Genomic DNA, 16,300 nt, shown 5'->3' on the forward strand with positions numbered 1-16,300 from the left:
TCCAGGTGGAATGCTGGACCTGCAGAAACATTTTATAGCTTTAAAATCCGATGCAAGGGTGAGACTTTTACATTCAAACTGTCAGGAAAATGAGCCTTACTGCTTTAAATCTGAACATTAACAGTCAACTACTCAATATTTAGAAACAACTTTATTCATATTTAAATTATAAGCAAATAGTTTTTTTTACAAATATGTACCATTGGGTCACACTGAGGTATTGTTATTATTATTATTTTTTTAGATAACCTTTCAGTCTTTTCAGTAACATCCATATTTTCGTTCAGGAACATGTTTCACACGCCTGCTGCAAAATGACAAAGAATGAACTACAACAATAAAACAAAAATGTCTCAAAAGCAACAAGATAAATTTCTTTAAAATATAAATTCTCACCGTGACCCTTTGGAGGTAACATTAATTTATGTCATTTTAGCTAAAACAGACACCTACATGTATATCTTTAAATTGCTTTTCTGGTTTGGAGGTCAGCTACATGCGCGGTCATTGATCCAGGTCGTCGTTGTGCAGATATTTGGAGCAATCTGTGATCTTCTTCACCTGTTTGGCGTTCAGATTCCCAGAGCACATGGGACACACAGACTCTGTCTCCAGCAGCCTGTAACAGATACACATTAATTATGATCAGAGCTGCCTTAGAGACTGAAAAGTGGAACAAAATACTTTTATCTGATCCACAGTGAGTGTAAGAAATGTACTTAATTTGTATAAACTTCAGATTTGTCTTTGTGCTTTTAAGGATCTGTTACTTACAGAATGAACTGAGAGTAGAGTGCAGGGAACTCGCAGTGAGGACAGATGGACCAGTCTTCTTTCAGCATGTGACGGCCCTGATAAAAAGATCACTTGGAGTAAATAGATGGATTTGTCTAACTTTAAAGAAATGCAGATGAGCGGTCAGGTTTCCGTTACCGTGGCGATGCAGTAGGGGATGTTGTTCTTGCAGGAGATGCACATCAGGTCGTTCTGCGGCAGCTGGAAGCCACAGAAAGGACAGGGAGTCGTTTCCTCCTCTAACTCTGAAGTGTCAGGATGACTGAGAGCATAAAAAACAAGGAGAAAACACTTAGAAATTAGAGCCAAATAGAGCAGAAGTTAAACACCATGAGTAAAAGATTAAAAAAAATCTATCATAGGAAAACATTTTTAACAATAAATGACTCACCGAACCAAAGCCTCAATCTTCTTCCTGTACTTGACGTCGATCTGGTTTCGGTACTCCGGTCTCATCAGCATGGCTGCGAAGCCGAAGGCCGAGTTCTTCAGTCCGGCACGTTGGCATTCAATAACTGCTGACGTCAGAATGGGGACGACGTCTACACACACACGCACACACACGCACACACAAAGAAGAAGAGATGATGAATGGAGAAACTAAATTCAAGGCACTTTTTCAAATTTCAAAGACAAAGATAGAGGTTTGATTATTGAACTATACTATTATGAGTAAATATATTCCCTCACATGAAAAAAATGTTAAAATTTCTACAGAACAATAGTGACAATGTGTGGACCAAGTATAAAGCTGCATCATTATTCTTACATGTTGATTATAATGACAAACACTAAACTTTCTCTTTTTATAATTTCATCCAAAACCACATTTTTGGAATATTTGACCGGATTTTATGTAGTAGATCAAGATTAAAAATAATCAGTGCTAAATCTGTAATCAGAAAATGGAATGGAAACTAAATATCCCGGCTAAAGTTGGACTAATGAAGATGTTCAGGTGAGAACATGAACTCACGAGCAGGAAACTTGCTGATGTTGTTGCTGACGCGAATGAGCATCCGCGCCCCTTTGAGATGATCTCCTTTCTTTACGTGGGTCTGCAGAAAAACAGATGCTGACTGAACAACGCTACAGCAACAAAATATTTGAGCTGCTCCTCTACGACCAGCAGCTGGAGGACGATGACCGTCACCTTGACCAGCAGATACGAGTGGAGGATCATCAGGTTGGTCGCCATCTCTGCCGGGATCTTGATCTTCTGAGCCTGCAGCTCTGTGTACATGCTGAACAGAACATCATGGGCATTTCTGTAGTTCCCTGTGGTTTTGACACACAAAAAGCAATCACACACCAAAAAACCCCCCAACGCTCTGCTGCTACTGAAAGGTCAGCAGCAGTGAGGCATGTACCTGCTGACTGCTCCTCTCTGGCGATGATGGTGGCGGTATGAGCGGCCTCGCCGTATCGCTGCAGGGCCATGTAGAGACGGAACAGGTACTTTGCCTCCTGGGAAAGAGGAGACATTTCAGACGATATTGAAGAAAGACTTTCCATTTCAAAGGAAGAAGGTAGTGGTGACACGAAACTGTCAGAAAACAAGCAGTCACTGAAACTACCGTACTCCGTCTGTGTGATTAATTCAGGGACATCTACAATGAAAATACAGATGGCTTTTAACTAAATATGAGAAAGAACGATCGCTTGAGAGTTTATGAAAACAAGGTGGTACAACACTGCAGATCGACATGAACAAAAGATATATCCTTATACAATGTATCTTTTACATGCAAATGCCTTATTACCATGGGCATCCCGTCACTTTCTCCCAGTAGATATTCAATCAGCTGATTGGTCAGAAAGTTGTCTTTGGCTTGTCCCACCTGATTTGAAAACAAAACACCCAGAAGCACCCAGTTAGCTGAACGGATAATAATTTTTTTTACTTAAAAACTCATTTAAAGACAAACAGCTCTCACCGTCTCAATAGCTAGCTCAATCGCCTGGTTGTCTTCGGTTTTTGGACACTTAAGGAAATGATTTAGAGCCTAAAAGGAGAACATAAAATTACCTTTATGAAAGTAATAATGAGTGAGCAAATAAGTCACAGCCTCTTACTTTGTTGTACTGCCCGCACTTGTGGAAAAACTTGCCAGCCAGAAGGTGTTTCTTCTCTCCCTCAAAGTACAGAGCGACGCTCTGATAGTCCTCCTGCGTGGCTGCAGAACCTGCACCATCACAAATACAATTCAGCAAGTCCAAAATGACAGAGGCCCAAGTTAGAAGGACGACTGCAAACAGCATTAAAAACCCATCAACAGTTAAGCTGCAAGATCTGGACACAAGTTTACGGCGTAACTGACCAATGATGTCTGCGTAGACCTCCATCTGTCCGTGCTGCTGAGCCAGCTGGAAAGCTTCATCGTTACACTGAGACAGAACCAGGAAGTGGATGGCTGAGCCGTAGTCATTCAGCCGCAGGAAGAACCTGGGGCACAAACAAACAACGGGAACGCAGGCATCAAAAACACAAAATGACTGTGAGCTGAAATGATCAATTGTGATTTTGAATATCCCAAATTACTTTTGGAGTTCACCACATAAAAATTAAAAAAACAACGGCTAATATCGAAGGTATCAATATTCCAGTGTAGTTTGTCAGAGAGTGTTAATGCTGCTATAATGAACAGTTGTTTTTAAGAACTGTGCCTTAAAGAACTAAACTGACTGATGTTGAAACTCTGGATAAATTTGTTGATGCAAATGAAGTGTAGAATCATTAAATCAATGAAAAAAACGCAGCAGCTTTTGGTTGTGCGTCCATCTTTAGGCTTGTTTATCCCACCTGGCAACCATTTTTGCTCCATCGATGCTCTGAGTCTCCCTGACGACCCGAACTGCAGCCTCCGGATTGTTCAGGTGGTCCAGCAGCACACGGATCATGTTGTCCCAGTCTTTTGCGCTCTCATAGGCCTGAGCTGCCTCTTTATATCTGATGTACACAAAATGTTTTGCATCAGATTTGTTTTGAACTTTTCGACCTTATCGGAGGAATAAGATAGAGAAGCTAAGAACCCACTTGCCGTCCGCCTCCTTGGCCTTTGCGTACTGGAGGTGAATCTTTAGAGAGGAAACATTTGGGAGCAGCTCTCCCACCTTCACCCTGAAGAAACAGAAGGAAAGAGTTGGAGGAGACTGAAGTGAAAACACAAATCAATACTGAGTGCTGAAGGTGTGACTCACCAGTTCTTGCAGCGAATGTAAACCAACGCAGCTTTATCGTAATATAACCCCTTTTCATACAACTGAGCAGCTTCAGAGAATTGCTGTGATGAGAGAGAAAAACAAAGATGACAGAAATCAAGACATCAAAAACTTTAAAAGTTCAATTAAGTTCAGTCAAAAAACCATCTCTGCGGATATTTCAAAATGACATTTAATGACTAAGGTGCTGAAATGATAATCGGAGGAAACAGATTCACAGTCTGAACTAGTGAATCTGACATCTAAGCAAAATTAATGCTGCATTTTTTAGAAACACATGAGATAAAGAGAACTGATCAAATGTAAAATAAACTTATACATTTTTATTATCTTAATTAAAGATAACTCCAAGTTCTATCCTGACGAGGATCGCCTTAAAACCTTCAGAACAAAATCTGCCTCACATAATAACAGAGTTTGTAAAGATAATGTTCTGAATGAACATTATCTTATTCGTTCAGAGATAGGAAGCATGTTTCAGGTTCTAAAATTATTATAGTTTGTCTATGCACATTTATTACACAAACATCTGATCATTCCAGAAGTTTAAAAACTTATTTTAGACTAATATCTGCAAAAATATTAATTTCAGGTGAGAATTAGTTTTTTGTAACTTGTTTATTGTAAAAGTCCTGCAGCAGGTTACTTTCCTCCCTTCTTTTCGTCTGCTCTACAAATTGACCGTCTGTTTCAGTAAACGGTCATTTTTCCTCGCAATCTGATGCACAAACAACTTTAGTCTTAAGAGAGAATTAAGATGTTAACTCTGGTTGTATTTTACGAAAAGAAAGAAAACCTTCTTCCCTAAATGTACTCACAATATCTCATTTAAATGAAGGGAAACTGCATGAGCTCAGGGAGTTGCTGTTTCTACAACAGCGCTATTATAAGAGCAGATCTGCTTCTGCTAACTCCAGAGACTCACCAGAGAGGAAATCTTCCCTCTAGTGTTTCAGATAAATATCTCTGTTTCTACCTTCATGCTCTCCAGTATGGCTCCACATTCCTTCTTGAGGAATCTGCTTGGGTGCTGAATGGCCAGAGCTGCTCCTCTCCGGATGTCGCCCATTCTGATGGACATCCTGGCTATTCCCGCCTGGCACACCTCGTCATGCTCCTGGAACTGCACCGAAAGAGGAGGAGGAGAATGTGGACAGAGCAGAAAGCATTTGTTTTTATTATGCACCCATATCTTGGACCTCATCAGTTACAAACAGCAAGGCTCACATTTTATAGATTTGAACCATGACGTCAAATGTTGGGAAGGAGATTTTTATCTGCTTCAAAAAGATAAAATTCATTGAATTTCTTATTCTGTGCCTGAACTTTACATATTAATTAATGCAGTGTTTTTCTGTGCCACTGTTCACTTATTTGCCGCTGTGCTTAAGGCTTTCTATAAAAAAATAATTCTGAAAACTAAGAAAGATTTGGGAAGAAAACTGAAATTGGAACGAAGCTGATTGTTTCTCTTATAACAAGATAATTTCCTCTTGTAAGTGAAATAATTTGCCAGTGAAACTAGTAATTTTTTGTCAAGAATTAAAACTTGCTCTTATGTCGTTGAAAAGTTACTTGTAGCCAGTTATGTTTTAGATATTTTCAATAGAAACTAGACTAAAAGAACTTGGTAAGATTGCGTGTTTTTGCAGTGTACATTTTCAAAAACTTCATCATCTGTAGGTTTTAAGTTTTATATAAAGTTTCTGAAAACAATAACTAGCTGTTGCATAACTCCATAATTTTCTGTGCTCCTTTTAGCTTCAATGTACCAAATCATTGTTAAAATGAAACTAATTAATGTGAGCTTTTCTTTATTCAAATCTTAGCCTTAAGTTTGAGGTCGTGATTGAACTTACTTGATTCTGCTGCGTCAAACCTTTCTCGTAGTGTGCTAAAGCGTTCACATAATCACCACTGGAAAGAGAGAGATTTAAAATCAGTTCGGATTCAGTCTTTTAAATGGTGCGTTCAGTGTGTGTGAGATGTGTGTGTCTGCACCTACATGAACTCCAGATGGATGGCGTACTCTTTGGAAATGAAAGGAATCTGTTCTTCTGCGAGCCTCTTGGCCAACATCAGAGCGCTGTCCCAGTGCAGCAGGTCTCTTCTCATCTTAAATACAAACAACACATCATCATGTGATCTTCACTGTTTATGACACATTTATTACACAGAGGTTTCACCACATACCAAAACCAAAACCTATTGATCATAAAACTGAATGTGATCAAACCTCCAGAGCAGCTGCTGGGCAGCTGGAGGACAGATAAAGGTCCTGTGCCAGGTTGTACTCCTCCAAGAACATGGCCAAATGTCCTGCTAGTAGGTTTTTGTCCTCTATACCCTGAAAAGATTTCAATTCATAATAAGGGAGATGTGTTGCGCTGTTGACGGCGATATCTGATAGGAGGAGTGGGTCGAACCTGGATACTCTGTAAGGACAGGACCATGCCCACGTTGCCACTCATCCGGTAGATCTGGATGGCCAGCTCCACCTCCATGTGGATCAGACAGGCTCTGCCTATTTCAGCCCAGTCAGCTTCACTGCCTCCAGACTTGCACAGAGCCCAAGCCTCCTTGAACCTGGAAACACACATCAAACCATTTTGTTGGTCATTTATTAATGTAAGACACATAAGGTTAAAGTGCACAGGTGGGAGAAAGGCACTCTGGGAAATCGGTGTTATATGCATCGCTCAGTAAAATGAACTGTCCCTTTTATTATAAAAGTATGATTCAAGTCTATTTAAATTCTGCCATAAAATCAGACAAGAAAACAGAAAACCAGGACATAAGTAGAACGTTTTAGGAAATATTATTTCTCAGATTTTCATCTGTGGATCAGCAGGGCTTAATAATTGTCTGTCCATCCACCTGTTATTGTTACAGCAAGATCCTTTAACATGGACATTTTCCCACAGTTAAGCTTAAAAGCGAGTAAAAGTGAGGAATTTTCTACTTTTTTCAGTGTGATATTATAGAGCTACAATTAAAAAGATACATTTATTTTAGTTTCCTTTTAAACATCTTCACCAGAATTTGCAGATTTCTGTCGATTCCTGAATCAAACCCCCTCCAAAGATCTCGGGATGTGCAACTGTCTGTGTTGACGTTACTTGCTTCCTCGTAATGTTTTATTCTGTTTTTGCTTTCATCTTCTAACTTTCTGCTGGACCGGTCCGTTCATCTCTATTGGGCTTGATTGATGACTCAGAAACAACCGTTTTACATTCGTTACTTAAAAAGCAACTATAGATAAGTTCACCCTGCCAAACTTTTGGCTGTTAGATGATCTCTTTTCACAAAGGAAGTTCTTCCATCTGTGCAGCATTTAATCAAATGAAACATTCCCACATCTAAACATACTTGAAACAGGAAAGTGTTCCAGTGACGACCGACTGACTAACCTTTTGAGCTGGAGCGCCTGACTGATCTGCTTGCTGAGCTCTGAAGGGGAGTCTTTCAGCTTGTCAGGCGAGGTTTTGAGAAACGAGTGTGTGTGCAGAACTACTTCGCTTGTCTTCCCGCTGGTCGTCTGACAGGTCAGCTCGCCGTTGTAGAAGAGCAGAGGCCTCTGGGAGTAGAGCAGAGCAGTGCTCCCCACCAGCTCCACCCGCGGACCTGAACACGACGACAGCAACGGTGAACGAGCGTCTCGCCATAACTGACCGTGTGTCTGATCTTAAGACGTGCCATCGCCTTACCATATACTGTCCTTTTATGCAAAGCGTAGGTGTAGGCCTTTTCATCGTCAAAAGCCACAAATACACCTTTGTCTGCGTGCCAGTTGTCCCACAGCACTCCTGTTATGGTGGGAGAAAAGTTGGGAAGCTCGAAACAGGACAATGTTGCCTGTAAACCAATAAACACACAAAAACCATCTTTAAAAGTCCTCCAAATATCGGCACTCCTGAACATCTCCATTTTCAAAATGTCACACTTTTTAGACTTTCATTTATTGGCATACATGATTACATATGGCAGACAGAAAATCAGCTAGCAAGTGTTGGAGATGATCCTTTCTTCAGCTTGGATCAAGAAGAATCAGCGTGTTGAATTAATCAATCCCTTTTATTAAAAACAAATTGCAGCGTTGGTCCGTCGCCATGTTTCCTTATGGGAAAACACAGCAAAATGGCACCTAACAATAGATTCCTTTTCTGGGCCTCTGTCTCAGCTACGCCCTAAAAAGGGTGTTCCCTAATGTGTTATTTTCTTTATCCTTACGTATTTATACGTGCATGATTGTGCACGTATATACCAGCATACAAGCAGCTAAAAGAAATAGAGAGAAACAAAAAATGATTTATTCCTAAAACTACCTAGCTTGAAGAAAAATAAACTTTTTTTACACTTTACTTTTATTTTTCAGACTTCTCTAGACCTATAAATCCTGAAGTCAATTTCAGGCCTTGTTATTTGAACTAATTTTGAATCAATTGCTTATTTTTGTGTGTCAAATAATGCAAAACTCTAAACAATTTAAGACAGAAGCAGAAAATAAAAAGTTATTGTTCCAACAATTGTTCAAACATTTGATGTCTATATGTTCAAAATAAGGAAATAAATACTAAACAAGTGGCATATAGTTAAAATTATTCAAGTGTACATTCAGTTTAAGAGGTAAACATATACTGACATTTGCAGGAGAGAACAAGAAGCCTCCATTCTTGTCATCGATAAACACCAACCAGGTGCCGTTTGGGTCAGGGAACACCTTCCTCACGCTGACTGAATGGCTGTAGTTGTTCACGGTTTCCCAGTCCTCCAACAGCACACACACCACATTACCCAGCTGAGGGGAAACAACTCAGCGTGACTAACTGGAGGAGAGGCTCGTGCTTTTCCTTTTATAGCTTTAATGAAAACCACATTGAGAAAGCCTAGTTGATAAGAACCCTGTGATCCTTACGTCAGTGCCATAATAAAGAAATTCGGCAGTGAGAGCGTGGCAAAGGATCCGGCCTTTACTGTCATCATCTGGGAAAAGTTTCATCTGCTTCCTGTCCTCTGTGTCTCTGCCTTCGATCTGAAACAGACATGTGAATGTTTATGCTGGAGCTTGTTTTATGAGAGAGGCTCAGCCCAAACAGCAGATGTCTCACCATGTGCAGCTGTACTTTTCCTTCAAACAGAGCTGCAGCGTAGTCAGCGTTGAGGCACATGCTGACTATGGTCCCCAAATACTCAACGTCCTTTATCTTTGACAAACCTATGTAACGCACAAAAGATTTGAAGGGAAGCTAAAAGAAAAAAGAAAGCTGACACAGACCCACTCTTATAATGTGATTTTACCGTAGAACCAGGCTTTGTTGTTCATCCCCACAGCCACATGGTACGGTCCCACGGCAACAAACGTGGGCTCTACCTCCACCTGGATGGACACAGGACTCTCCTGCAACCAGAGTCCGGTAGCAACTCGTTACATTTGCTCAGTTACATTTACTTGAGCAACTTTTTGGAAAAAAAACCTTTTTGGAGTATTTTTACTACACTGTACGTTTGAGTAATTTTATTATGAAGTACTTTTACTCTTAAAAAATTGATGTTTTGATCAGTTACTCAGTACTTCAGCAGGCATTTTACCAAATAATTTTACAGAGTAATTTCCTGAATGGCTACTTTTTACTGTTACTTGAGTAAAAATATGTTGAAGTAGTGCTACTCTTATTTGAGCAAAGTTTTTGGGTACTCTACCCACTTCTGCTTGTAACCCAGTTTTAGATCGATTATTCCTATTTTAGACTGATGTCTTTTCAGTGATTACTGGATGTGTGTGGGTGTGTGCGCATGTGTATGTGGTGTGTATGAGTGTGTTCTCACCCTCTCCACCTCGTTGGAGACAGTGACCTCCAGCAGGGAGGTGAGGAAGGCCAGCCGGGTGCCAAAACTGTCTCCCAGCATCGGTAGCTTGGTCAAAAAGACGTGAATCGTTCCTCTCTGAGTGGACAGGGCCAGCAACTGGCCGTCATCTGTCCAGTTCAGCTGATCCAGACCTGCAGAAGGACAGACAGAAGATGGGGTGAGACGCTCAGCACAGTCCTACAAAATCTCACTGGATGAAAAGAAGGACTGGGTAACCTTTGGTCTCATCTTCCAACTGAATGACACTGCTGATGTCTTTGAGATCAGACAGCTCATGGATCTTTATACTGCAAAAGAGGCACAAAATGTTCTGTTTTTCCTTTCACTAAGTAAAGAAAACTTCAATTAAATAAATGCATACCAGTTGTCTCCACAGGAAGCGGCTTTGTTTAGTGTACTTGAGACGGCCACACTGTATAGACTATCCTTATGGTTGCGAGCCTGGTAGAGCTCAGACTTTATCTCTCTGATGTGGGTGGAAATAACCAGGAAGTATCCATGGGAAAAGCCAATCAGTATGTACCCATCACCAAACCTGCACAATTGTAAACCAAGCAGTGAATCTTAGCACAAACACCTTCACCTCGGTGTTAAGGAGAGTGGTGAACAGTACCAGCGATGAGACACCAGGTTGCCATATTGCCGCTCAAAGGCCAGCTCGATTGGGTTGTTGGGGTCATTTATGTTGAACAGCGTCAGTATCTTCTTGTCCACACACATACTCACCTGAGAGCAGAGCGTTTGAAAGATTAAACATCATTCAGGACATCATGTGGACGTAGAAAATCAAGCACTGATTTACTGGGTAACACTAACATTACAGAAACTTACATGTGGGTTTGAATAAAGAATAGCACAGAGAGAACATTTAACACGACAACATTAAGATGTATACTTTATGAATAAAAGTGAAAATTGCAAAAAATGACAAGAATAAAATAAAAAATAAGGAAATAAATCTAACATTTCAGTAATAAAATGAAACTTGGAAGGGTAAATTGAACATCAGTGCAAGTAAAATGGAAATAAATGAGGTTTAAAAAGATAAAATATTATTTTAGTTGCACAGTCTTACATTGAATAAATAACTCCAGTGCTAAGAAATAAATGTTTTTCACAAAATTACTAGTGGCACAATTATTAGTACTCCTAAGGAGCCCATCAAATTAAAATGAAGTAACAACTTTTTACTTTAGTTTTATGATGGTGTAACACAGACTCTCATCTTAAACAAATGAGAAAAATCACCTTTTTGTGCTACCAACAAAAACTGTGTAGTTTGCTCAACTTTACTAGGTGTTAACTAGAAATGTGTCCTTTGTGCAGTTAAGATGAAGACTTGAGGTTTTTAAAGCAAACTCTCCTGAGAGTTCATGGCATATCAAGAAACCTTTGATAAAAAATCTCTGACAGAAAACTGAAGCAAGATCATCAGAAAGTCTTTAAGCAACAAAGTATTGGCAGCAGAAGAACCAGTAATTATACAGTCAGATGATTAATATGAAATTATAAAGTTTCAGGAAGTGTAGTCTGTATTACTTTCACATGTTGCATGTTTTCCTTTGACCTGATTGTGAATTTCTTTGTATATGAATTTCATATTAACCAAATCGACATCCTGAAAAACCTAACTGAGGTCAGTTCTCCGTAGAGAACAAAAGAAACAGCCACAAACTAGGTTCAGCTGCAGAAAACAAAAATATACCACAAGATAAAAAATTACAAATTTCTTCTTTATACTTGAATTGATGAGATTTAAAGACAGTTAGTGTGAATTACTGTACAAAAATATCAAAGATGCATACAATAACTTACAGTATTTTCCCCCTGAGGGGACCTTTCATCAGTTTTCATCACTGAGAAAAATATTTCAGCCGGCTCACCTCGAAGCGGCATCTGACAAAAGATCAGGAAAATCAGCAGGATGTTTTTATTCTAACTTTCAAATTCTTCGTATTGCTTCCATAATCTTTAAAAATGACAAACTGTGATCATAAAATCCTCATGCTGTCAGGACGGAGCAACACTGAGACACACAGGTCGACTACCTGTCTGACTGTGTCTCCTTCATGATTGCTGATAGTGAGATTGTTGTCTTCACCTCCCAGAGCCAGGAGACTCTGGGAGCTCCAGGACCCACATGTGATTTTCTTGGTGTGTTTACCTTCAGCAACAAGCAGGAAAAAAAGAGACACAATCAATACAACAGACAAAAAGGTGCACAAAATCTTGAAAATTTGGTTGTGGTGTGTGACCGTTACCCAGTATGGGTATCTTGCGTGACGTCTGTTGATTGTAGATGAGCAGGTTTCCTTTTGCCGTCCCTACAGCCAGCAGGGGGGCAGTTTTTGACCACAGGAGGAAACTCATCTGATCTTTGCTGAAACCAACAAGAAAACAAACTCAGAGCATTGGACTATTTGTAACAGATCATGGTCACAAGCCCAGAGTTATCTCTCGATATACCTCATGCCACTGTCTATATGAAATGTTTTATTGACACTGGCATCCCAGAGGAAGATGGAGCTGGACTTTGCAGAAATCACTGCCAAAATGTCGCCGTCCTTGTCCCAGTCCATCCCGACACAGCGCCTACCAGGTAACATCAGAAACAGAGGAAGTTAACATTCTGCTTTAGGAGATCAAACTGGGATCCTACAGACTTTCTCTAACTCACCCCGGCAGGTTGAGTTCAGTCGACTTCTGTCCATGTCGATCAAATATTTTCACTGTGCTATCCTGTCTGTGTGATGGCAGAAAAATGTCAGACCTTCACCTGTTCAGATGTTAAAAGCTTTCTTAAAGACACTGTTTCTCACCCAGCAACAGCAATGTAATTTCCAAGACTTTTCTGCCACTTGTACAGAACATAAGATCCTGCCCAGGCTTTGTCAGCAAGAACGAAAAAACTCTGTGGACACAAAGAGGACTTTTTAACTTTCAAATAATTTTTCATACCTCTGAATAACTATCTTCTTCAGATTTACAATTATCTTAAATCCAGGTAGGGAACTTTTTTTCAAATTACTTTTTTGGAGGGATTTGTTATGTTAAATTTAAATCATACTTAGATGCAACAGCAAGACATAAAATAGGCCATTCATGCTCTAAAACCTCCAGATGTGAGTGAATTAGAACAGTTCCAACAAGCCTGTAGAAAGATTGCTCTACAGCAATATAAACAACATACTGCATGTTAATGCAGATGCTAAGTGGCTGGTGTAGTGGGCAATTACATAAACACAAGGTCAGTTTAGCCTTTAATAAGTGAGATAATCATTTGAAAACTTAGTTTCTGTAGCTTTTCAAGCTATTTGTATCATATACATGCATTATTGTGACATTTTAAATATGTACACGCGACCAAAAACAGATAAAATGTGTAGTCTGGGAAAGGGGGAAATCATGTTTAAAGTACTGTGGCCCTTTACTGAAGTGCTGAATTGAAAATTGCAAATCGGTTCCTTATTTCAGATATGATAATGAAGGTAAAGCATAAAGAGGGCCCACGCGGAGAATGATTAGATGTATTTTATTGTCTCTATTATTAAAAATAGAATTAAATAACAACAATATGTAATATTTCGTGTTTCTTCTCTTTAACTGAGGGTTCTATAAACAATATTTAAGACTTAACACATTGTAATCTCTTCATGTATAAAACCTTATTTTCTACAAGAAAATAAGGCAGCTGCTACAGATTACATTAGCAGTCCCAGCACAGGATGCAACTGTTTTAACATTGCATGATTTGCCTCTGACATTACAGTAGAAATAGAAATGTGCGGCAAAATACAGAAGCGAAAGGCAACATTTACCTGAGCTAACGCGATAGCTTGAAACTACATGAGTAGCTAGCTCGTTGACGACCGTTTAAGTGAAAAAAAAGAAGAAGAAAAACTCCTCCTAAAATCACGAGAAAAGCTTTTGTTGCTGTTCTTTTGTAACTACTAACCTTCATATCGATGAAATATATCCACACGAATCTTCTTAAAACATCATCCCCAGAAAAAGCGCTGTCTGTTTCCCATAATGCTTCGCTTCGAAGCGTCTATCACAGCGATGTCATAGCAACAGAGAGTAGCCAATCAAATACCGCCATACAAAGAAACAGGCTAAGCTTCAGAACAGTGAACATTTGTTTGTAATAATAATAATAATAATAATAATAATAATAATAATAATAATAATAATAATAATAATAATAATAATAATAATAATAATAATAATAATAATAATAATAATAATAATAATAATAATAATGTGTCTTTCTGAAGGCCATTGTTTTTTGTCCTTGGTATCCACAAATGTTAAAACGTTTACATCCCACAAAGGGACAGTAAGTAGCCTACATACTTTTATCCAAGGTTTTGTTAAATACAGTGGGATCTTCTTAGTTCATCTGGTGGGGTAGCATTAGACCCAAGAACTTAAAATGGCTCAACAACATGTTGAAGAATGCTGGTTCTGTTCTGGGGTCAACTGTGAATCAACTAGAGACGATGATGCATCTTAGTATTCCTCATGAATATTAAGAAAAGTATGGACAGCACTAAACTCTGTCTTCATGTTAACTACTTTCCAACCGTCATCAATCTACAGTACAGATCTCTACAAGAAAGCCATCTTTCTCACAGCTATCGACATGTACTCAACAGAACGCCACTCTAAAAATTGACAGATTTCTTTAAAAAGACAAAACTACCTGGTATTGTTCCCGCTGACCCACAAGGTGGCAGGGTTGTACAGCTGCTGACAAGCTAGTGTGCCAGACGTCCTGATGCTTGTTCTGCCCCATGTTTTCTTTCCATGTTTCCAGTAAGTGTTCATTGATGCTCTTTGAAAGCAAGTGAGTAACAGCACTCGACAAGCTGAGAGGACAATCAGTTTGTTTATGTGAAGCAAAATGAAGTCATCAGATACCCTATATTTGTAGTTTCATCCCTGACCTCAACCAGAGAAAATGCTACAAAGATGTTTTCTGCGCTTTCTCACAGCTTGATGGATGGTTGGTATTTCATTTTTCCCCCCTGTACAACCTGGGGAGCTGGACTGATGAAAAACCAGCTGGAGGAAAAACAGATGTGTGACACAAACATTCCTCTGTGTGTGCTGCCAAGCCAGAGCAGAATACACCCTGTAGACTCAGATCCCATTAAGATGCACAGAGGGGAGCAGCGGAACAATTTTCAGGCAAAAAGATAAAAATAGACCAAAGAAATTATAATAATGAAAAAAGCTCCTTTTTGTGGACATGCCAGGAAGACAATCAGTTCAAAAAGAGAGCAGCTTCTGGATGGTAACACATTAAGATGTTAACTTGGTTCAGCGCAGTTGTCCTTCCCTCCTTTCATGAGTCATGATGCAGGATTAATTCATCTGCCACCAAAAAAGTATGATGACCTTTAACTTGTCTTCTTTGCTGCTGGAGAAATCAACTAGTTTTTGTCTGCTTTTAAATCTATATTGGCTTTCCAATCCTACCATACCTACTAGGTCCAAAATAATGAGGTATTTTAAATGTTTTGATTGACTTTTTAATCAAACATTGGACAACATGATCACTTTTACAGGCTACCTAAATATTTAATTAAAAATGTATTTTATCTGGATTAGGGATGCCTGTGTAGGTTTGTTATATACTTAATAAGATTGAACAAAAAAGGCTTAAAATTTCATTCACAAATGCAAAACTTCAAATGTTTGGAGTTTTTGTTTTTGACTTCGTGGAAACTTGCAGGTTCCGAACAGTGCGCTCTGGGACGCACAGAAACTGACTTTTTAAATGAGTCCAGCAGCCCGTCAAAACAGATGAGTAAACCTGTGGTAAAATATGTAGCTGAATATCTGAAGTGTCAGAGGAGATGTACATCCAGAGGCTGAACGTGCAGACTGGCAGTCCAGAATTTTTTTGTTTCCCTCTTGTTTCTGTCAGGTGTAATAAAATCAGGTGTTGTTAAGGCCGTGAGACAAGGTCAGTGGCATCAATTCTCAGCGCCAGCGGCAGCCCTTTTTCAGAACCACTGATGATTTAAACTTCTCCTGCAATAAATAACAGAGCCACTCAGCTGGCTGCCGGTCGCTGCACTGGAGGTTAAAGCACCTATAAATTCTGAGCATTCCTCTTCCTCACACAGTTAGGAAACACTTCAACCTGCAGCTGATTTGTCTGAAGCTTTTAAGTTAGGCGAGACACTTTTAAGCGTAACAAGGATCTATTAACCAGCAGGCAGAGAAAATTAATGCAGAGCCTCACTCCAACAGCCAGAAAATCAGCGAACTGCAAAGGCCATCAGTGGAGCAGAACCGTCTGCAATCTACCTAGAGCTGCAAGTATCGTATAAACAAACAGATTTTACAGCTCTGCGACATTTATAGTGATTGTGACAAATACAAACTGCCTGCAGAAACATCT

At 39.4% G+C, this 16,300-nt stretch overlaps 1 protein-coding gene across 1 annotated transcript; it reads right to left on the bottom strand.

The window, feature by feature from the left end:
• Nucleotides 1-76: 76 nt before the first annotated feature.
• wdr19 (WD repeat domain 19) lies at nt 77-13,945 on the bottom strand. The gene is made up of 36 exons (XM_044115248.1): nt 13,841-13,945; nt 12,705-12,796; nt 12,563-12,628; nt 12,352-12,477; nt 12,147-12,265; nt 11,934-12,049; nt 11,701-11,781; nt 10,499-10,611; nt 10,247-10,420; nt 10,102-10,172; nt 9,844-10,016; nt 9,316-9,415; nt 9,126-9,232; nt 8,933-9,049; nt 8,660-8,815; nt 7,725-7,872; nt 7,428-7,641; nt 6,444-6,603; nt 6,254-6,364; nt 6,023-6,132; nt 5,877-5,934; nt 4,994-5,140; nt 3,997-4,079; nt 3,833-3,916; nt 3,599-3,745; nt 3,117-3,241; nt 2,872-2,981; nt 2,733-2,801; nt 2,559-2,636; nt 2,166-2,262; nt 1,949-2,073; nt 1,772-1,853; nt 1,187-1,337; nt 934-1,057; nt 775-851; nt 77-619 (listed from the first exon to the last, which is right to left on the bottom strand). Exons 1-36 carry the CDS (start codon nt 13,844-13,846, stop codon nt 505-507), a joined length of 4,032 nt encoding a protein of 1,343 aa, XP_043971183.1. The 5' UTR covers nt 13,847-13,945; the 3' UTR covers nt 77-504.
• Between the last annotated feature and the right edge of the window lie 2,355 nt (nt 13,946-16,300).

Source organism: Gambusia affinis, linkage group LG04 (genome assembly GCF_019740435.1).
Source record: "Gambusia affinis linkage group LG04, SWU_Gaff_1.0, whole genome shotgun sequence".
Lineage (NCBI taxonomy): Eukaryota > Metazoa > Chordata > Actinopteri > Cyprinodontiformes > Poeciliidae > Gambusia > Gambusia affinis.